At 34.0% G+C, this 24,564-nt stretch overlaps 1 protein-coding gene across 2 annotated transcripts in view; it reads left to right on the top strand.

The window, feature by feature from the left end:
* The window catches only part of LOC111057408 (centromere/kinetochore protein zw10 homolog), a 44,142-nt gene extending 19,578 nt beyond the window's left edge, over positions 1 to 24,564 (top strand). For both annotated transcript variants that reach the window (XM_039425617.1, XM_039425618.1), the window contains 5 exons: positions 1,155 to 1,333; positions 6,439 to 6,660; positions 16,053 to 16,205; positions 19,800 to 19,933; positions 23,277 to 24,564. In XM_039425617.1, coding sequence (XP_039281551.1) covers positions 1,155 to 1,333; positions 6,439 to 6,660; positions 16,053 to 16,205; positions 19,800 to 19,933; positions 23,277 to 23,492 — 904 coding nt within the window. In that variant the 3' untranslated portion in view covers positions 23,493 to 24,564. The remainder of the gene's footprint in view (positions 1 to 1,154; positions 1,334 to 6,438; positions 6,661 to 16,052; positions 16,206 to 19,799; positions 19,934 to 23,276) is intronic.

Here is a 24,564-nt window from a genome sequence, read left to right as displayed (position 1 = left end):
CCCTATTAAATGCTGTAAATCACATCGAAGACTCCTGCTACTGTAAATACTGACAACAGGTTAAACAGCTAGATGGAAATTCGATGAGCGCTACTATACGAAAATTATTTGTCAGCCCGGGAATATCTAGCTGTTTACCCTGTTGGTAATATTTACAGTAGCAAATTCTTCGATGTGATTTACAGCATTTAATTGGGATTTTCGTTTAATAATAATTAATCATTAACTAGCATTTGAACAGATACAACTTCCAATTCAATTTATTTCCATCTGTGGACTGGCTGGCCGCTATGGCTTTGTATAAAATGAGCGCTGCTATCCAGAGATTGTCAGTTTGGTGTAAGGGTAAGCATTCCTTACCGGCAATTAGGAGGTACTGGGTTCGTTTCCCGGACTGACAAATAATTTTTGTATAGTAGCGCTCATCGAATTTCCATCTAGCTGTTTACCCTGTTGTCAATATTTGCAGTAGCAGAAGTCTTCGGGGTGATTTACAGCTTTTAATTGGGATTTTCGTTTAATAATAATTAGAAATTAGTGTTGTAATGTATGAAACTCGATATTTTTATTGCCAAATACATAATTGAGAAGACCATGTAAATAAGGATTGAAAGTGAAATATGGTGCTATATATATGGTGATATATATTCATTGAATAAATGACCTTGATAATGGCATCATGGGCGAAACTTGTCGTAAGTAAACAATTTAAAAAAAGGGTACTTATATTTTTATTTTTCATTTCTATTCAAGAGTAGCCCTAACGAAAAAGACAACGGAATAACTTGCAAGATATATTTCAAACTGGAAGAAATTTTGAAATGCTCAGCATTTATTAATCTCATCCAGTAAACCTTATTATTTTATCTTCTATAATGTTATTGCATTAGTGCCATTTGCATTGTAAATGAATAAATAAATAATTCAAATTTTGAGTATAGTGTGAGAAAAATACGAGATATTATATTCAACTAACTTTCTATGAGCAATTAGTTGATATGGCTTATGTGTCTTTATTGATTCATCATAAAAAATGATAGGGAGAGAAAAAATAAGATAACCTTGTGCTATTCCTCTCCCAAATTTAGATAAGGTTACACATAGTCTGAAATATTAACTTGAACAGTGTTCTAATGGAATTATTAATTTTCCAGTAAATCTACGTATGAACTGATGCAGCTTATTGAAGATATGTTCCAGGAATCGGCAATAGCTTCATCGGAACTAATTTTCAGAACTTTATATCATAGATCAAGACATATACTGAGTATGTACTGTGATATTGTGCCGCTGCACCATAAGAACCTTCTAGAAACGATTCCTCAGCAATCAGGTATGTTTTTAATAAGCAAATAATTTTTTTAAAATAAATATAAAAAGGTGATTGAAACCTATACGGCAATATCTTGGGAGTTCATTATGTAGCACAAGTAAGAAGGAAGTTCCTAGGTTCAGAAATAATGATTTGTTACTGAGTAATACCATTGAGAAATATAGCATGAATATATGGTATGAGACATTCATGTTCCAAATTTCAAACCGATTTTTGTTAACTCAAGCCGATTACTGTCGACTACTGTCTTTTATTACTGTTCTGGCTGGGTGAGAGTGTAAGAACGGCACAGTATGAGAGACTACCAGCGTCACATAGCTTCACGAAAAATAAGTACTAATACTATCAACTTGAGATAAGGCTGTGCAAAGGCTAAAAATAAACTTTTTACTCGTGATATTTTTCAAAGTTTTTTTGGTTTGTATGTCATCAAGCTATCAAAATGAAAAAGTTTTTTCAGAAAAACATTTTTTCTGATCATTACTTTTTGAGATATGAGCACCTAAAGTTTAAATTTTTGGGACAGAACATTTCAAATTCGGTAAGAGATAAATCCATGAGATTTAGAGGATAGATTCTACAAGGTATGTTTGATCTAGTAAAACAAAAAGTTTCTGAAAATATCAATTTTCAACATAGTTATTCAATTTACTGAAAATTACCAAAAATAAAGTTATTTTTGGTAAATTGAATAACTTTTCCAAAAATTTATATTTTCAGAAAATTTTTGTTTTACTAGATCAACAATACCATGAAGAATCCATCCTCTAAATCTCATGGATTTATATCGTACTGAATTTGAAATGTTCTGTCCCAAAAATTCAAACTTCAGTCGCTCATATCTTAAAAAGTAATGATAGGAAAAAAAATGTTTTCCTGAGAAAACTTTCTCATTTTGATAGCTTGATAAGCTTGATGATATACAAATCGAAAAACTTGGAAAAATATCACGAGTAGGAAGTTTATTTTTAGCCTTTGCACAGCCTTAACATTGAAAATTGAAACATAAACACCCTATACTAATGGATATCGTCTTGTGCTATAATTTCTCTATGGTAATAAATACCACACAGAAAAGATAGCATAAGACATTTGACTGCTTTTTTCAGAGAGACTTTTCGTAAAGACTTTATTTCTTTTAGTATTTGTATAAAATATTGCATTTTCAATGGTTTACCTGTATTATGTGTTAAGAGAGCAATTATGGGATATTATCCTTGCGCTCTCTTATTTATCTCAAAATAAATAAATAAAATATTTACATTTCTCTATGATAATAAAGGTTCAACGATTTCTCCTGTAACTCGGAAAACCAAGGGTGAGGCCAATTGAAAAATTTCAATTAGGTTACAAAAATAAAAATGCGATGCTGGTTTCTTATTTGACAATTTGAATAAAATTGGTTGTTATTCTAGAGCTGAAAATTCAGATATATCTAGGATACAAGCATTGGTTTAGGTTTGAATCAATAGCTAATTTTTCTCAATTTTTCAGATGAAAAACATGAGAAACAATCGTTATTTATCTTTCCAATAAAGAAATTCTTGTTGTATCAATATCAATCATTTTATTCAATTTGACACAAGATACACAGAAGAGATCAAAATACAAAACAACACAATCAAAATACAAAAATAACAGGCCTCATGGTGGGGTGTGTTGAAAAGAAAGAAAGGAGGAAAATGCCTAGCCAACTATGGTTTCCCATGTAATATGCTGGTAGAGGGTGTAAAAGTGAGGAATGAAGGGCGAAGAGGAGTGAAAAAGGGAAGAATGTCAGAAGAAGATAGGAAAAATATGTGTGCAAAATTTGTGAGTCCACTTCTAACAAATATTATAAATAAAACCATTTCAAAGAAAAACATTTCCCATGTAATAAGCTGGTAGAGGGTATAAAAGTGAGGAATAAAGAGTGAAGATGAGCGAAAAGGGGAAGAATGTCAGAAGAAGATAGGAAAAATATGTGAGCAAAATTTGTACGGTGCGTCCACTTCTAACAAATATAATAAAGAAAAACATTTCCCATGTAATAAGCTGGTAGAGGGTAAAAAGTGAGGAATGAAGGGTGAAGAGGAGCGAAAAAGGGAAGATTGATTGATTGAGTAGGCTACTTTATTTATGTAGATTACAATATATACTGGCTTATACACTTATATACAATAGCTTACAATACAGCAAAATTATAGATGAATTTACATAATATAGACTAAGAAAATAATTATTGAACTGTATATCATATGAAAAAGCAATTTGTAATATAATAACTATAGAAAATTATATTGTTATGCATCTACATAAATTGGCGGAGCTTTGGACATATCAATGTCCATTCTTCGGAAAGAATATTAAAAATATCCTCCCCACTAACTCTCTACAAAAACGAAGAATGGGAGAAGAAAAAAGGGAAAAATATATGAGCAAAATTTGTAAGTGAGTCCACTTCTAACCAATATATATAAAGAAATGGCATTGCAATCAATATAGGGATGAGGTTCTATTAACTCATGTGGGACTATTCCTTTGTTGTTGCTATCGGTACACTGTGTAGGTTATTATTGAATGATTTCACGTAAACTTGAGCTGAATGAAACCATCTCTGACTTCCTGATAATATATGACTTTGAACTATCATAACTCCTTCGTTTGTCGATCGAATGTGCTCGGTTGAATCTCAGTTTGAAGAGAATATCAATGTCTTTCTTTTGTATCCTCATTATTTTCCATGTAGAATCAACCGCTTTCACGTAAACTTAAGCTGAATGAAACCATCTCTGACTTCCTGATAATATATGACTTTGAACTATCATAACTTCTTCGTTTGTCGATCAAATTCGCTCGGTTGAAGCTCAGTTTGTAGAGAATATCAATGTATTCCTCTTGTATCTGCATAATTTTCCTAGTAGTCTATGGAATATTCTGCGAATATTAACGCTCCATTCGTTATACATATTGCAATGCCTATTATATTTGAAAATCGAGGTAAAAGGAGTTGAGAAGCACAACACATTCGCATAACACTAGATCTAGTCATTTTGTAAGCAATATATTTGCCTTCACCAAATATGTAAGGGTGGGAAAATGAAAAAAAAACCACAAGAAAAGATCGTACAGGTTTTTGATATTTAAAACAAAACAATAAATTATTTATTACAAAATTAGAATTATAATTAGAAATTACGAAATAATAATAATCAGATGAATATTTCAGGGGCTACTCGCTTTGCTGCTAATGAGGATTCAATGTTTGTGGTTATGAAAAATTTAAGAACAATGACTCAGTAGTCACCTACCTTTTTGAAAATGGCTTCCCACTTTGGCATCCACTGGTATTTCGCGGCGTTAATTATTAATTAAAAATCAAAATAACTGATCTAATGAAATGGGTTCAGATCCCGTCCTATTCAATTATACAATTCTCTTTAAACTGCCCGAAGAGCAAAATCTATCCCCTTCACCAGAACAGCCGGACTTTACTCACAGTCCTATCGAACGAGCTCACACACAACGACCAAAAGAAAAATTTTGGGTATTAAATATAACTCAGTCAATGCCAAACATGAAAGCCATTTCAGTACATATTTTTATCTGTCGCACAAGCGGCACGTTTGTTATTAAAAACAAAAGAGAAGCTACATTAATTTTGACAACAAATGAAATAAATAATCTTTCTGTCGATGACAAGAATTGTTCAAAGACAAATACACTGTTCATTAAACTTTTCTAAATTAAAACTCTAAAATCCTGATCAATATGAGATAAATATATGATTCATATATATGTCCCATATGACCAGGTGACAATTTGATCAATGTTAACAGAAGCAGATTCCATAGATCAAAGTCCATTAAATGCTGCAATTAAATTGATGAACAGACTTCCTACTGAGGTGAGACAACTCTGTAAAGAAGTTTCAAACAGAGTCTAGAGATTTTCTTCTTGAGTAACCCCTTCTACTCAGTTAAAGAATTTCTTGACAAAAAACTATGTGTAGGGGATTTTAAAATCTAAATCCAAGACCCAGAGCATTATAGCTATAAAGCTATGTAAATTTGGCTTATTATTAATACAGAGTGACACAGAATAACGGTAACATTTGAAAGCGCCGTAAAACATTAGCGGAAAGGGCAAAAATGATTCTATTCAAACTAATGTAAAGTTCAAGACTTGCCATTTGAGAGTTATCAGTAACATCGATCACTTTTTGACAATTACTTCTTTAAGATGCACGAATACACTCTTGAAATCTGTGTTGAGATTCCTGAACGATTGCTGCAACATTTCAGCTGGGATATTCTTAACTTCATTTTGAATTGTCTGTTATGATTCAACCACAGTTATTGGTCAAGTTGTGACAACGTTTGATTTGAGATAGCTCCACAAACAGAAAATCGCAGGTGGACAGGAAACGCAGATGTAGCAGCGATAAATGAGGAATCGTCAACACAGATTTCAAGAGTGTATTCGTGCAGGAGGAAGCCATCTTGACGAAGTACCGTAATTGTTAAAAAGTGATAGATGCTATTAATAATTCTCAAATGGCAAGTCTTGAACTTCACATTAGTTTGAATAAAATCATTTTTGCCCTTCCCACTAATGTTTTATGGCGTTTTTAAAATTTCCGTTATTCTGTGTCGTCCTGTATATGTATATTTGTGATATAAGTTGTAGTATTTAATTTATTATATGACTGGCCTATATGTCAAGTTGTGACATCATGTTGGGGCTTATACTTTCTTTTCTATTCTATTCTATTCTATTCTATTCTATTCTATTCCATTCCATTCCATTCTATTCTATTCTACTCTACTCTATTCTATTCCGTTCTATTCTATTCTATTCTACTCTACTCTATTCTATTCTATTCTATTCTATTCTATTCTATTCTATTCTATTCTATTCTATTCTATTCTATTCTATTCTATTCTATTCTATTTTATTCTATTCTATTCTATAATCAACCGCTTTCAAGTAAATTTGAGCTAAATGAAACCACATCTGATTTCATGATAATATATGACTTAGAACTATCATAACTCCTCCGTTTGTCCCAATGATTGTATAAAATTTGTGTCTTTTTTATTTATTTTTCTAAATTTTGTTGACAGCCTTTTTCTACAACAATTGCTGCTACATCGCGCACAGGCTGGCCACCCTGGGCGTGCAATACAGGAGCCTGCTGGAAGACGTGGCCAAAGACAAGATGGAGGCTCAGAAGATATTATTGTTCTGCGATCTGGTACCCACTCTGCAAGCAACTGGCATCAATGTGCTCAAAAACCAGCTCAATACGCAGAAAAAGATCTTAATCGACATTGTCAGAGATTCTGGTGAGTTGCCAGATTATCGGAATTTTTCAAATAATGTGTGCCGGTTGCACAAAAGCCGGTTGAATTTTAACCGTGATTAATTTCACGAGAACCAATCATAAAAGGCCTTTTTGATTGGACGGCTTCTCTGATTGGGTCTTGTGGGTTAATCACGATTAAAATTTAAACGGCTTTTGTACAACCGGAACCAAGTTTGTTTATGAAAGTGGCCGTTTTGGGATCATGCCATGTTGCTAGATTAATTGAACAGATGAATCGTTCCATTGCTATGGATTCTATAAAATATGTTTAAGAAACCAATAAGAATTTATTGAATTAATAGCTATAGCGTTGTTTATTATACGACTGAGAAACTGAGCATCATGTTTTAATTCCTGTAATTATAGACCGATTAGTCTTATCAGCAACCTTGCTAAAATAATGGAGAAACTAATAAAGTCAAGAGTTGTTTCTTTCTTGAATCTTAACAAAATAGTCAACAAGAACCAATTCGGTTTCCAAAATGGTAAAAGTACATCTGACGCTCTAATAAAATTCATCAATACTTTATCTGATAAAATAAACTCCAATAAAAAAACTATTGCGGTCTTCCTGGATATACGCAAAGCTTTTGATACAATTCCTCATGATACTTTGTTCAATAAACTGGAGTCCTATGGTTTCAGAAGAGTCTCGCTTAAATTGTTCAAAAGCTATTTGAGTAATAGAACCCAGTCCCTAACCATAAATGATCAATCTAGTGTAACTAACTTAACTTCTTATGGTCTTCCTCAAGGTACTGTACTTTCTCCCATCCTTTTCATACTCTATGTAAATGACTTTTTAAATTTAAGACTTCTAAACTCAACTGTGATATCCTTTGCAGATGATACTGCAGCTATTTTTCACGGTAATTCATGGAACGAAGTTCATACCACAGCTGAAAATAATATGCTTTTAATTAAGAAGTGGTTAGATAAGAATACCTTAAGTTTAAATATTGAAAAACTAATTACATAACTTTCTCTGCAAATAGAGTAGGACAGCCTAACGAGAATCAAGATTTGAGACTCCATTCTCAGTGCAATTTAAACTTGGGTAATTGTGATTATCCCACCATTAAAAAGTCAATAATACTAAGTATTTGGGAATTATAATTGATGGAAACCTTAAATGGGATGTTCATATTAAATACATATGTAGAAAAATTAGATATTTATCTTTTAAATTTTATCAAGTTAAGAGATTTCTTAATAAGAACCACCTGAAAATGATGTATCATGCTCTAGTCGAGTCAATTCTGCAGTATGGCATAGTTGTTTGGAGAAGCTGTTTCAACTGTCATATTGCTGAATTATTTGTAGCACAAAAACTGATAATTAAAACTATATTAAGCAAACCCAGGCTCTATCCAACGGATATGGTTTTTAGTGATTTTGAGGTCATGACTATACGTCAATTATACATAAAAACCGTAATTGAGTACTTAATAAAATATAGATCCGATTTTCCTCTCACAATAAACTCTACTCTTAATTATTATAATCTAAGGGCCACTGCTAACAAATATGTAATCTATAACACTGATATTGAATGTATAAGGAGGCAATTAATTTACATAGGTACTAGAATAATAAACCTCATTCCAAATCACTTTCTCATGGACAATAAGATCAGTGGAAAAATTAAACTGGATATAAAAAACTGGACATACAGTAATTTCTTCTTCCATTTAGATATATGACTCGAGATTTCTGCTCCAGCATTGTTTTTTCATCAGTTTTTTCATTTTTCAGTGGACTCGCTTACCTTTATTTTGAGTACCTATTCCTCTGTTTTCTTCCTTCCCCCCATTTCTCCCTTCCTTTTTTTCCTCATTACTTCTCTTCTCTTCTTTGCCTGCCTATTACATGGGAAACCATAGTTGGCTAGGTACCTTCCTCTCTTTTTTTTCTCTTCTCCAACACACCCAAACACTAAGCCCATTGTTTTTTTATATTTGTAACATTTTATTGTGTTTTATTTGTTTCGCAAATCTTTGTAATTTTGTTTTGTCTTGTTTTGTGTGTTTTTAATAAATTGAAATAAAAAACTACAAAATACCTAACAACAGTTAAATTACAGAATTTTTTATTTCTATTGTCGAAGATGTCTGAAGGCACCAAACGTGATTCATTAACAAATCTCTTCAAATATTGAAATTAGTTATACAAACTACACAACTTGTGGTGAATATGAGTCGCATTTTTATTCTTTCTCATTGAAAACGGATAATACTACACATTTTCCATTTGGCGGTAGAAGCAGACAAAGATTGAAGAAAAACAAGATTCTTTCAAACACTGAGTTTATAGTGAGGTCCACGTTATAATGGCAGTGTTTGATTAGCAATCCTTGCTATCCTTGTCTATCATTCAACAAAGCGGATAGCGCTATCTCTTTCTCACTTTGATCTGTTGCTAGATCGTCTTTTAACAAAGTAGAATTAATTATTAATTAACAGAATATTCGATCTTGATCATGAAAATTCATTAGGAAATTATTCAAAAATATAATTCCTTGCTTAATAAAATAAAATCGATTATTTTAAACGAGAATGAACAGTTAATATTACATCAATAAACCTGTATCAGCTACCGTCTATAAAGGCATTGACAAGACAGAGGATCGGCAACATCTTTCTCCTATCTTTCTCCACCGCCATTATAACGTGGACCTCACTATAGGCAAACAGTATCTTTACACTTTTGTAGAACTGAGTGGTAGCTCCATATTGGATTGCTCCTAACTGAAGAATGAACCATGGCATCCGCATGTAATTTTTCGCCCCACTTGGATGTAATGAGCTGGTTTTCGTGCGTCATATGGAGGCCGAAAATGATTGTTTTCTGACCAGGCCGGTAAAATTTTTACGGCCCTAGGGCTGTAAGATAACCTTGAAGTCAGCTGATTCTGATTTGATGTGAACGTGTTTGCAAAATGGTTTATGAAACGGAATCAGTTTATGCTTCTAGAATTGAATAAAGTATTTTGAAATAAGATACTATCATTCTATTTGGATGAATGAAATACAAATAAGATATTATAAACTATTAAAATTCAATTTTCAGAGTATAATAGAATCTAAAACCAAACCTCATAGTACTTCGTTTATCACAAAACCTGGTGGATAATTTTGGAACTACTTGGGCAATATCCATGTTGCTGAACGTTTTTACAAGTTTATGAAACGGAACCAGTTTATGCTTCTAGAATTGAATAAAGTATTCTGCAATAATATACTATCATTTTATTTGAATGATTGAAATACAGATATATATTATAAACTATTCAAATTCGATTTTCAGAGTAGGATAGAACTTCTAAACTAAACTTCCGAAGTCAACGACAACAAGCATTGTTGACGTTGACATTCAGATTGGCCAAATTTCAAGTGTGCTAAAACAGCTGATCAAAAAACTTTTCATTATTTGTGTTTATTATTCAAGAATCAAAACATTTATAATAATATCATCTTATTGTCATTTGTAAGAATGAAAAGTATAAACTCAACCTCTTACATAATTGAACATAATCTTTTAGGTTATTTATACAAATCAAAATAAAAAATAAAAATACTTGAACAATTTCCTGATATTCAGATTACCTCAGATTTGCTAGAGCTATGACCTTCCTGTTTTGCTTTCGGAAGTGCCTAATAAACAATTATTCTCATATTTATATTGTTTATTTTTCTGTGTGGCGAAAAATAACGTTCTCACCATGGGCAAAAATGTTTTTCCGGCTCTCAATCTTTTCTAGTCCTCGGCCTACGGCCTCGGACTTGAAAACCGATTTCCAGCCGGAAAAGTCTCATTTTCGGCCCTAGGTGCGAAATATACTATTACAGCATTGCCACTAAACCTAAAACTTCCCTGAAAATTTGTCCAGGACTATTAAAAAATAGTTCAACTGAATTCCGGAACGATCCTCATACATATTATAGAGGAGAATGTTTTTGAAGAGAATTTGACGCTCTACAAACCTAAAGTCAGATCATATTTTCACTTTCCTTGCCCTATTACCATAGGTAAGGAAAGTATTGCTTTCCAAAAAATTTAAGGTACCCTAATTTCATGCTTTCTATACGTTTCAAGGTCCCCAAACATGTCCAAAAACATGATTTTTGGGTGTTGGTCTGTGTGTGTGGGTGTGTGTGTGTGTCTGTGAACACGATAACTCCATTCCTAATTAACCGATTGACTTGAAATTTTAATCTTAAGGTCCTTATACCATGAGGATCCGACAATAATAAATACAATAAAATTCAATTCAACATGGCCGAAAAAATGGCGGATAATGGCTAAAAAACCATGTTTTTCACGGTTTTCTCGAAAATGGCTCTAACGATTTTCTTCAAATTCATACCCTAGATAACTATTTATAAGCCCTATCAACTGACTTGAGTCTCATTTCTGGAAAAATTGCAGGAGCTCCGTAATATTCCTGAGAAGAATGAATTTTGTTAAATTTCCATCACGATTTTCTCAAAAATAACTTGACCGATTTTTTTCAAATTCATACCCTGTATAGTTATATATCAGCTCTTTTAACTGGCATGAGTCTCCTCCCTGAGAAATTAACAGGGGGTCCACCCCATCCTTGAGAAATTTACTTTGTATCCTCCTCTTGCGTGAGGTAGGTAGGTAGAGCAGTTTATTCAAAAGAACACATGTCTATATTTTATTTGTTGAACAGCTGTTTTGACAACTTTTAAAAAATCCTCAAATTTCATAATTCAAACAAAGGAAAATGTACTCTGAACACAATAACAATAGTATAATCGTAGTTTTAGCTATATAGCCGCCAATCGGCATAATGTTATTCCCCTAAATTATCCTCGTTAATGAGGCTTATAGATCAATGAGCAAGGAAAGTTGTGTACCACACCAGATTTTTTGATTATCCTTTCAAGATGTTCAAAAGTTACAAATTGTGTTTCTTACATTTCTTTCTATACTTTTTCTTGAGCATTCGATTTTTTTTTTTTGACTATAGTACTCTTTAAGGACCGGTTTCCGAGCTCGGGATTTAGCTAAGTGATAGACTTTAGGCTCGCCGCAAAGTAGACCCACGCTAATCCACGAAAAGTAACCCACGCCGTGGGATGTTTTGTAAACCATTGCTGTAGAATTATTCATAATCAATCAGCTGACAAGTGGATTATTCATTTCAAGTATTACACAGATGTCTGGAATAGCCTTAGTGTATAGCAATGGTTTACAAAACATCCCACGGTGTGGGTTGCTTTTAGTGGATTAGCGTGGGTCTACTTTGCGGCGGGCCGTAAACAGCAGCTGGAGTCAGAAAATTGGCTTACCGAAAGTCGTAGTTTTTATGATAATCTTTATTTTTATCATTTCTATAATTGGAAACGTTTTTCCTTGACGAAATGAAACATTCCTAAATAATTCAAAATAACTGAAACTGTACACTATTTTCTCTTCATTTTATTTTGTGTTGAATTTCTAGTTTTTCGAAATTCAATTTAATCCTGGACTACGACTACGCCCCGTTTCGGAAAGCCAATTTTCTGACTCTAGCTGTTTAAAGTCTAGAACTTAGCTAAATCCCGAGCTCGGAACCCGGCCCTGAGTATTTTTCAGATTGTAGGTTATTCTTTTACCTAAATTATCGTACCTGATTGTAGCAATTACTTTGGTTTCAGGTATTGTAACATTGATGGAACAAAGCCTAAAACTTCCCTGAAAATTTGTCCAGGACTATTAAAAAATAGTTCAACTGAATTCCGGAACGATCCTCATACATATTATAGAGGAGAATGTTTTTGAAGAGAATTTGACGCTCTACAAACCTAAAGTCAGATCATATTTTCACTTTCCTTGCCCTATTACCATAGGTAAGGAAAGTATTGCTTTCCAAAAATTTAAGGTACCCTAATTTCATGCTTTCTATACGTTTCAAGGTCCCCAAACATGTCCAAAAACATGATTTTTGGGTGTTGGTCTGTGTGTGTGGGTGTGTGTGTGTGTCTGTGAACACGATAACTCCATTCCTAATTAACCGATTGACTTGAAATTTTAATCTTAAGGTCCTTATACCATGAGGATCCGACAATAATAAATACAATAAAATTCAATTCAACATGGCCGAAAAAATGGCGGATAATGGCTAAAAAACCATGTTTTTCACGGTTTTCTCGAAAACGGCTCTAACGATTTTCTTCAAATTCATACCCTAGATAACTATTTATAAGCCCTATCAACTGACTTGAGTCTCATTTCTGGAAAAATTGCAGGAGCTCCGTAATATTCCTGAGAAGAATGAATTTTGTTAAATTTCCATCACGATTTTCTCAAAAATAACTTGACCGATTTTTTTCAAATTCATACCCTGTATAGTTATATATCAGCTCTTTTAACTGGCATGAGTCTCCTCCCTGAGAAATTAACAGGGGGTCCACCCCATCCTTGAGAAATTTACTTTGTATCCTCCTCTTGCGTGAGGTAGGTAGGTAGAGCAGTTTATTCAAAAGAACACATGTCTATATTTTATTTGTTGAACAGCTGTTTTGACAACTTTTAAAAAATCCTCAAATTTCATAATTCAAACAAAGGAAAATGTACTCTGAACACAATAACAATAGTATAATCGTAGTTTTAGCTATATAGCCGCCAATCGGCATAATGTTATTCCCCTAAATTATCCTCGTTAATGAGGCTTATAGATCAATGAGCAAGGAAAGTTGTGTACCACACCAGATTTTTTGATTATCCTTTCAAGATGTTCAAAAGTTACAAATTGTGTTTCTTACATTTCTTTCTATACTTTTTCTTGAGCATTCGATTTTTTTTTTTTGACTATAGTACTCTTTAAGGACCGGTTTCCGAGCTCGGGATTTAGCTAAGTGATAGACTTTAGGCTCGCCGCAAAGTAGACCCACGCTAATCCACGAAAAGTAACCCACGCCGTGGGATGTTTTGTAAACCATTGCTGTAGAATTATTCATAATCAATCAGCTGACAAGTGGATTATTCATTTCAAGTATTACACAGATGTCTGGAATAGCCTTAGTGTATAGCAATGGTTTACAAAACATCCCACGGTGTGGGTTGCTTTTAGTGGATTAGCGTGGGTCTACTTTGCGGCGGGCCGTAAACAGCAGCTGGAGTCAGAAAATTGGCTTACCGAAAGTCGTAGTTTTTATAATAATATCATCTTATTGTCATTTGTAAGAATGAAAAGTATAAACTCAACCTCTTACATAATTGAACATAATCTTTTAGGTTATTTATACAAATCAGAATAAAAAATAAAAATACTTAAACGATTTCCTGATATTCAGATTACCTCAGATTTGCTAGAGCTATGACCTTCCTGTTTTGCTTTCGGAAGTGCCTAATAAACAATTATTCTCATATTTATATTGTTTATTTTTCTGTGTGGCGAAAAATAACGTTCTCACCATGGGCAAAAATGTTTTTCCGGCTCTCAATCTTTTCTAGTCCTCGGCCTACGGCCTCGGACTTGAAAACCGATTTCCAGCCGGAAAAGTCTCATTTTCGGCCCTAGGTGCGAAATATACTATTACAGCATTGCCACTAAACCTAAAACTTCCCTGAAAATTTGTCCAGGACTATTAAAAAATAGTTCAACTGAATTCCGGAACGATCCTCATACATATTATAGAGGAGAATGTTTTTGAAGAGAATTTGACGCTCTACAAACCTAAAGTCAGATCATATTTTCACTTTCCTTGCCCTATTACCATAGGTAAGGAAAGTATTGCTTTCCAAAAATTTAAGGTACCCTAATTTCATGCTTTCTATACGTTTCAAGGTCCCCAAACATGTCCAAAAACATGATTTTTGGGTGTTGGTCTGTGTGTGTGGGTGTGTGTGTGTGTCTGTGAACACGATAACTCCATTCCTAATTAACCGATTGACTTGAAATTTTAATCTTAAGGTCCTTATACCATGAGGATCCGACAATAATAAATACAATAAAATTCAATTCAACATGGCCGAAAAAATGGCGGATAATGGCTAAAAAACCATGTTTTTCACGGTTTTCTCGAAAATGGCTCTAACGATTTTCTTCAAATTCATACCCTAGATAACTATTTATAAGCCCTATCAACTGACTTGAGTCTCATTTCTGGAAAAATTGCAGGAGCTCCGTAATATTCCTGAGAAGAATGAATTTTGTTAAATTTCCATCACGATTTTCTCAAAAATAACTTGACCGATTTTTTTCAAATTCATACCCTGTATAGTTATATATCAGCTCTTTTAACTGGCATGAGTCTCCTCCCTGAGAAATTAACAGGGGGTCCACCCCATCCTTGAGAAATTTACTTTGTATCCTCCTCTTGCGTGAGGTAGGTAGGTAGAGCAGTTTATTCAAAAGAACACATGTCTATATTTTATTTGTTGAACAGCTGTTTTGACAACTTTTAAAAAATCCTCAAATTTCATAATTCAAACAAAGGAAAATGTACTCTGAACACAATAACAATAGTATAATCGCAGATTTAATTATTTAGCCGCCAATCGGCATAATGTTATTCCGCTAAATAATTATCCTGAGGCTTATGTAGATCAATGAGCAGGGAAAGTTGTGTACCACACCAGATTTTTGATTATCCTTTCAAGATGTTCAAAAGTTACAAATTGTGTTTCTTACATTTCTTTCTATACCTTTTTCTTGAGCATTCGATTTTTTATTTATTTTTTGACTATAGTACTCTTTAAGGACCGGTTTCCGAGCTCGGGATTTAGCTAAGTGTTAGTCTTTAGGCTCGCCGCAAAGTAGACCCACGCTAATCCACGAAAAGTAACCCACGCCGTGGGATGTTTTGTAAACCATTGCTGTAGAATTATTCATAATCAATCAGCTGACAAGTGGATTATTCATTTCAAGTATTACACAGATGTCTGGAATAGCCTTAGTGTATAGCAATGGTTTACAAAACATCCCACGGTGTGGGTTGCTTTTAGTGGATTAGCGTGGGTCTACTTTGCGGCGGGCCGTAAACAGCAGCTGGAGTCAGAAAATTGGCTTACCGAAAGTCGTAGTTTTTATGATAATCTTTATTTTTATCATTTCTATAATTGGAAACGTTTTTCCTTGACGAAATGAAACATTCCTAAATAATTCAAAATAACTGAAACTGTACACTATTTTCTCTTCATTTTATTTTGTGTTGAATTTCTAGTTTTTCGAAATTCAATTTAATCCTGGACTACGACTACGCCCCGTTTCGGAAAGCCAATTTTCTGACTCTAGCTGTTTAAAGTCTAGAACTTAGCTAAATCCCGAGCTCGGAACCCGGCCCTGAGTATTTTTCAGATTGTAGGTTATTCTTTTACCTAAATTATCGTACCTGATTGTAGCAATTACTTTGGTTTCAGGTATTGTAACATTGATGGAACAAAGCCTAGACGACAGTTATGAGTTCCCTAAAAGCATAGAAAAAGCTATCCGGCAGTGTTGTCGGCAGATAAAGCTCCTACAGAATGTCTGGCAACATGTTCTCAATAACGATACTTACTGCAAATCCATAGGTGAGTGAAATTTTTTAATAAAATTTATATATTAAAATGTCACATTTAAAATTTAAAAATACTTCTAAAATGGATTCAAACAATTAAAAAAGTCCAAGCTTTTAAGAAACTGTAAAAAACCAAACTCACTATTTAAAACTTGGGGTATGATCACATTGAATGCGTATATGTATATCAGAGGCATGTAATGTTTAATAAACTCCCCATAGCAATAAGAAATTTGCAAGAAAAAAGCTTTAAATTAGTGGTAAAGAATTGGCTGAAAAAGAATCAATTTTATAACTTAAGAGAATTTCTAGACTGTGATATTAGTAGTATTGCTAGACTGTGAGCTATAATTAGTTTTCATGTTATATATTATATTGTAATATGTATTTCAAATTTGTATTTTGTTGACGAAGCCTATTGCATTGATGTTTATATGTTTAATGGCAAATAAAATTCTTATTCTTATGCCAAGTGCAAGCTTGGTTAGGACCACGTTTGGTTAAGGGTGTGCAAAGGCTAAAAATAAACTTTCTACTGGTGATATTTTTCAGAGTTTCTCAATATTTGGTAGTACATTACACAGACACTTTTTTTCCTCTTGTCTATACTTGATAGAGGACCCTCTACTTGATCTACCCTCTTGTCTAGTAATGATTATAGTTTACTGAGGTATGTGTGCATTTTTTCTTATTGAATTCAGTTAATGTATTTTTATTATTCTATATACGACTGTATATTTCTTCTATTTTTCGTCTTATTTCATTCTCATAATTTTATAATTAGCTATTTTTATAATTTATTATTTTCTCATATTTTCTATCTACTTTTTATTGAAAATTGTGGAGGAGGCAAAATGGGGTTTTTACCTGTTGTCTCCATGAATAAATAAATATACAAATCGAAAAACTTTGAAAAATATCACCAGCTATCATCAAGCTATCAAAATGAAAAAGTTTTCTCAAGAAAATATTTTTTTCCGATCATTACTTTTTGAGATATGAGCGCCCGAAGTTTAAATTTTTGTGACAGAACATTTCAAATTCGGTAAGAGATAAATCCATGAGATTTAGAGGCTAAATTCTTCATGATATTGTTGATGTAGTAAAATGAAAATTTTCTGAAAATATGGATTTTTGAGAAAGTTATTCAATTTACCAAAAATAACTCAACTGAAAGTTATTTTTGGTAATTTTTAGTAAATTGAATAACTTTATCAACAATTGATATCTTCATGAAGTTTTTGTTTGTCTAGATTAACAATACCATGAAGAATCTATACTCTAGATCTCATGGTTTTATCATAGAGAAATAATAGCGTAAGTAGATATCCCATGGTATAGGGCGTTTATGTCGCAACTTTTACTGTTATCTCAAGCTGATAGTCCACGTAGTTCTTTCCTGTGAAGCTTTATGACGCTGGTAGTCTCTCATATTGTGCCGTTCATACACTCTTACCCAGTCAAAACAGTAAAAATCGACAATAATCGACAGTAATCGGCTTGAGATAACAGTAAAAGTTGCGACATAAACGCCCTATACCATGGGATATCTACTTACGCTATTATTTCTCTATGGTTGTATATAGCCAACCTAGATACACGTATCCTATGTGATCACACCCTAAGCTTTAAGCCTGCTTCTCACTAGTAGAGTAAGTGGTCTAAACTCTACTCTACTTACTTGGTCGAGTAACTGTTCTCATTACAATTGAGAATAGTAGGTAAAGTGTGTTGTCTAGTGAACAGAACTAATCTAGATAGCCTACGGCACGACTCTACTAGCTCGAGACTTCATTAGCCATAGTAGTGGTAGAGTAGAGTTAGAAGCGGTGGTGGGGGAAGGCAAGTGGTAGAGTACTATTCGACTGTGCTATCCCTCTCTAATCTACTACAAGCTACTTCTCTACCATGACTCTACTCTACCATGACTCTACTCTACCATGACTACTCTACCATGACTACTCTACCATGACTCTACTCTACCATGACTCTACTCTACCATGACTCTACTCTACCATGACTCTACTCTACCATGACTCTACTCTACCATGAACGTTTTCATTGGGAGAGTTCACAAGATAATTAGTACTTGCCCAGGGAACGCTTCCACTAAGGCTGGTCATACACCGATTAGTCAAGACAAGACTAGTCACGTTTAGTCACAATACTTCACATAGTTGCTTATGGAGTCATGTCTAATTGCAAAATGACATACAGTGAATAGTAACCTGTAATTCAAGCCTAAAGCCTGGTTTTCATTAGTAGAGTTAGGCTGGTCACACACCGATTAGTCAAGACAAGACTAGTCACGTTTAGTCACAATACTTCACATAGTTTCTTATGGAGTCATGTCTAATTGCAATGAGTCATGTTTAATTGCAATCAGTGTGAGTTGCATCATAAGGTGCGTACAGATATACGCGCCGCGAACATGAGCAATTCACTTTTAATCAGCTGTATTTTACGTCTGTACTTTATATCGTATTGTACGTATGTATAATATTGACGTACTGTATGTCTGTATTTTATATCTGTATTTTTACAGAAACGGTAAGATACAGATATAAAAAGCTTGGCATCAGCTGATTAAAAGTGAGTGAATTGCTCATGTTCGCGGCGCGTATATCTGTACGCACCTTATGATGCAACTCACACTGATTGCAATTAGACATGACTCCATAAGCAACTATGTGAAGTATTGTGACTAAACGTGACTAATTCTTGTCTTGACTAATCGGTGTGTGAGCAGCCTAACTCTACTAATTGAATGAAAAACACTAAGAAATTGTCAAAAAACCACTGATTTATTGATAATTAGAAAGACCGGTTTCGGTTATTACACCATTGTCAATCTCTGATAAACTAAAACTAAATACAAGAGCAGCAGAATTTATACTAGTAGGCGAGTACTGCTATTGGTCGAGGGCATGAACGCCTGCCATTGGCCTAGCTAGACAGTCTCCTCCCCCTACACGGTGTGACAAAATGGCGGCTTAAGCAACAGAATCGTCATGATAATAAAATTTACTTTCAGTACAAAATAAGAAAATGTGAAAATGTTTCACATTTGTTTTCTTGGTTCTTAATTTACTTTCAGTACAAAATAAGAAAATGTGAAAATGTTTCACATTTGTTTTCTTGGTTCTTATTTTGTACTGAAAGTAAATTTTATTATCATGGCGATTCTGTTGCTTAAGCCGCCATTTTGTCACACCGTGTAGGGGGAGGAGACTGTCTAGCTAGGCCAATGGCAGGCGTTCATGCCCTCGACCAATAGCAGTACTCGCCTACTAGTATAAATTATGCTGCTCTTGTATTTAGTTTTAGTTTATCAGAGATTGACAATGGTGTAATAACCGAAACCGGTCTTTCTAATTATCAATAAATCAGTGGTTTTTTGACAATTTCTTAGTGTTTTTCATACAATATGAATAATTACCACAATATCAACTTCTCAACTACACAAAAAAAAGTAACTCTACTAATGAAAACCAGGTTTTAGGCTTAAATTACAGGTTACTATTCACTTTTTCATTATAGGGCTTATACTATTATTGAAATAAAATAGAAATCATAAGTATCCTCTTATATTTTATTTAAATTACAGGTTACCTTTGCAACGAGTTTGTTGATGAATTGACGGAGAGGGTTTGCAGCTTTAGTGATATAGCCGAAGACACGGCTGTCGATTTGGTCTGGGTTTTCAACATTATCGTCGAAAAGATAACTTCGGTCTTTGAAGTGAGTATTGCTGTTAGAAAACTTATCGGTTATCAGCATAATTGACAGTTTATCTGCCTTTCAATTTTATTCCTCGAATCATGAACACCTATATTGAGGTCCACGTAATAAAGGCAGTGGGAAAAAATTGGAGACTGCGTTACCAGGAACTCGTGCATTTAACTTTTTATCAGCTGATGCTAATCTTATTATATCTGTATTTGTACAGAAACATATATTACTAGCCGTCAGGCTCGCTTCGCTCGCCATATCCGTCTAGCAAGGGGGCTCCGCCCCCTGGACCCCCGACTGGATCGTCCAAGAACGAGGTCAGCAGGCTCGCTTCGCTCGCCTGAAATCTTCATTTGAGCATTTTTATCATATGTTAGGACGATCCAGTCGGGGGTCCAGACTAAACATCTGGCTAAACGGATATGGCTAGCGAAGCGAGCCTGACGGCTAGTAATATAATATTCCCAGGAATAGCTCTGATTGAAGTACCAGTGTCCAATCAATTTTTCCGCGATAAATGCATTTCAATCTTCAACTTGGTGCCAACCTAACAAAGTCAACTCAACTTAATGCCAACCTGACAAAATTATAAATTTAGTTACCAGTTAACAACTGTTTCGAAGAGTTACTCTCTCTAGATTATAGTTCTATATTAGCATATGGTATGGACATTTTTTAATTATAATTAAGAGAATAAGAAGAATATACATGCTAAAAGACGAACTTTAAACCCTTAAAAACCACCCTTAGAGTTAAAATATTGCCAAAAGATTTCTTAGTGCGCCTCTAAAGGGCCAACTGAACATACCTACCAAATTTGAACGTTTTTGGTCCGGTAGATTTTTAGTTCTGCGAGTGAGTGAGTGAGTGAGTCAGTCAGTCAGTGAGTGCCATATCGCTTTCATATATATAGATAAGCATAGCATCAGCTAATGAAAAGTGAAATTCCCGTGTTCTTGGCGCATAAGTCTGTTTGCACCTTTATACTCTTGAAGAGTCACCATTAATATAATAATTTAAACAATCTAACTAAATTTGTGAAGATAGAACAACAGAAAGCAAGTTGTTCTCAATTATGTCTCTATAATATTAGTGACAAATTCAATAATTTTTTTCAATTTACCTACCTACTTAGGATAGGCGCACACCAGTTAGTCAAAGCAAGACAAGACATGATCAGTCACAATACTTCTCATAGTTGCTTATGAAGACATGTCTAATTGCAATGACTAATCAGTGAAGTATTGTGACTAAACGTGTCTGATTATGTCTTGTCTTGACTAACTGGTGTGTGCCTAGCCTTACTTACTTCTGATACTTCAGTAGTAACTTCAACAAATATGTAGTTGTGACAAATTCAAAACAAATATTTAAGCTTACCTACATACGTTCTTACTTATGATATTTAGTAGTTACATCAATTGTACTTACTTTAATAATTATTATTAAACGAAAATCCAAATTAAATGCTGTAATTCGCCTCGAAGACTTCTGCTAATGCAAATATTGACAACAGGGTAAACAGCTAGATGGAAATTAGGGAACATTCCCAGGCTGACAAATAATTTTTGAATAGTAGCGCTCATAGAATTTTCATCTAGCTGTTTACCCTCTTGTCAACATTTGCAGTAGCAGAAGTCTTCGGGGTGATTTGCAGTATTTAATTTGGATTTTCGTTTAATAATAATTCAGATCGGGGACCGAGCTTCGCTCTGGAGTACAAAAGCATAAAAAAATTATTACGAAAGGCGAAGAAATTATAATAATATTCATAGTTCATACAGAAATGCTCTATCTAATCACAGTGAATTGAGATTAATTCCCAGAGGAATAGAATAGAATTTTATTAGTCATTCAATATTTACAAAAAATACATCGACTTCGTCAAAATACATCTTTTTAAATCACTATTATTCATTAGTCAGTCTTAAAAATACAAAATAAAATTAACAAGTAATGTAAAGCATAGATCACAAGTTACTCATTATATCATAAGAGAAATGGTACCCAGTTTTTAGAAAAGAAATCATTTACTGTGTACAAACATTCATTAACTAATACATATTTAATTTTATTTTTAAATTGAGTGAATGCTAGTAACTTTAATTTGTCTGGTGTGGAGTTATATAATTTTATTGACATGAAGTGCCAGTTTCTCTGAGATTTGGAATGGCTATATTGCGGAATTTCAAGTCTATGTCTATTTCGTGTATTTAAATTATGATGTTGGTTTGTATCATATTTATCCAAATTTTTTTGTACATAACATAAAATATTAAAAACATACAGTGATGGCAATGTCAGCAATCCAAGTTCTATGAAATGTGGTCTACAAAGAGCATTGAAAGGCAAATTACATATGATTCTAATAGCCTTCTTCTGAAGGACAAATATTGAATTGGCTTTAACACTATTAGCCCAAAGCATAATCCCATATGATAGGAGACAAAAATGTCCCTTCACAAAGGCCCGGTTGCACTAAAGCCGGTCAAATTTCAATCCTGATTAATTTCACGTGAACCAAATCAGAGAAGACCATTTCAAAAAGATGGTTCTACTTAATGTACTGGTTCTACTTCTTCAATCTTGGTTCTACTTGGAATCAATCTACTGGAATCAATCCGGATTAAAAATAACCCGGCTTTTTTGCAACCGGCACTAAGTACCTGATTGAATGATTACAAAAGTTCAACAGCTGAGTCATAATTTTGACACAGTCCCTCACACATGAACTCGCTCATTCACTTCCATCATCAACAGACGATGAAATAATTATTATCAGCTTTTTTTCCTAGGATGAATAATAATTATTCTTTTAATGTCCTTCAACGAGTTTTTCCAGGGATGAGACCTAGTGAAATCGAATTTTTATATTATAAACCTACTATGTTCTGAATTTCGTGAGAATCGTTAAAGCCGTTTTCGAGATCTGGTGAAATACAAACATATAAACATCTAAACATCCAAACATCTGAACATATAAAAAGAAGTTGCGAGTTTAATAGTATAGGGTTAAGACTAATATATTCATTTGTTATCGACAGACGACGAAATTATCATCTGTTTTTCCAAGGATGAATAATTGTTATCCTTTTCGTGTCCTTCAGCGAGTTTTCCCAGGGATGAGACCTAGTGCAATCGATATATAATCTATATTATAAACCTAGGTACTATGTTCTGAATTTCGTGAGAATCGTTAGAGCCGTTTTCGAGATCCGGTGAAATACAAACATATAAACAGAAATTGCTCGTTCAATAGTATAGATTAATTCGTTAGCATTTGATGATGAAATGCAATTTCTCAGTAATTTCCATTTGTATACTTAGCCTACTTTCTTGAACTGAATTTCAGGAGCCGGGGGAAATCTACCAACACGTCAAGCAGTGGTCAAAGTTCACCGAACTCATCAAACTACTTGGGTCCAGTCTGAAGGAGGTTGAAGAGAGGTGGGCTGATGGAAAAGGACCGCTGGCCCAGGAGTTCTCTGTCTCACAGATTGTGCATTTGATCAGAGCTCTCTTCACGGTGTCGACTAGGAGATCTGCTCTATTGTCGCGTATCAAATAACGTCCTCCCATAAAATTCTATATAAAATATAGAATCAAATTGGTGTGTAGTTTTTTATGGTGGCTACTGTATTATCTATTTATTTATTACATTCTACAATCACATTATCAAATTGATGATTGGGAGAGAATCAACAGGATAAAGCCAAAACTGTTTCTATTGAATGAAATTATCGAACGTGGCTGCTATACAGAGTCTTTCTAAATGATGGACCCATTTAAAAATTGGTATTTATTAAAGTAAAAATGCAAAATAGACAACCTTTATACCAATGGAAAGAGAAAGTTTCAAAGTTTTTTCTAATACCTTACAAGTGTTTAATGTGGCCTCCGACTGCTGCACTGCATCTACGCGGTAGCCAAACTCGTCCCACACGCGAGAAAGCGTATATGGTGTTATTGAGTGCACGGCAGCAGTGATACGGTCCCGCAGATCGTGCAGCAGCCAGAGGCCACATTGAACACTTGTAAGGTATTAAAAAAAACTTTGAAACTTTCTCTTTCCATTGGTATAAAAGTTGTCCATTTTGCATTTTTACTTTAATAAATACCAATTTTTGAAAATGGGTCCATCATTTAGAAAGACCCTGTACTATTGAATGAAAATATCGAAGTTCTAGGACACTTAAATCTAATGGACCATTAAACCTATTGAAATAGTAAATTTGTATAGATTTTGTTGGTAGGGAAGGTCACACCTCACCTGAATACATAATTTAAGCCGTCAATGGACCTTAAGACTGTCTTTATTCTTTAGCGGGGACCAGTAGCGTAAGGGGGGAGTTTCCAGTTTACAACCTCCCTCCCATGAGCCTGAAAAAGGGGCCCAAAAATCAAAGATTACACCCCCCCTCATCAAATTCCACTAAAGTCTATAGGGTGCCCAAAATTTTTGGTCAACCCCCCCCCCCCATTTTAAAATCCTGGCTACGCTACTGGCCTGGACTGACTAAGTTCTAGACTTTAAACAGCTGGAGTCAGAAAATTGGCTTTCCGAAACGGGGCGTAGTCGTAGTCATAGTCAAAGTCACGTTTAAATTAAATTTCGAAAAACTAGAAAATTGAACACAAAA

Source organism: Nilaparvata lugens, chromosome 4 (genome assembly GCF_014356525.2).
Source record: "Nilaparvata lugens isolate BPH chromosome 4, ASM1435652v1, whole genome shotgun sequence".
NCBI classification, from domain to species: Eukaryota; Metazoa; Arthropoda; class Insecta; order Hemiptera; family Delphacidae; genus Nilaparvata; species Nilaparvata lugens.
The sequence above is the reverse complement of the archived record's forward strand: the minus strand, read 5'-3'. Positions and strand labels throughout refer to the sequence as shown.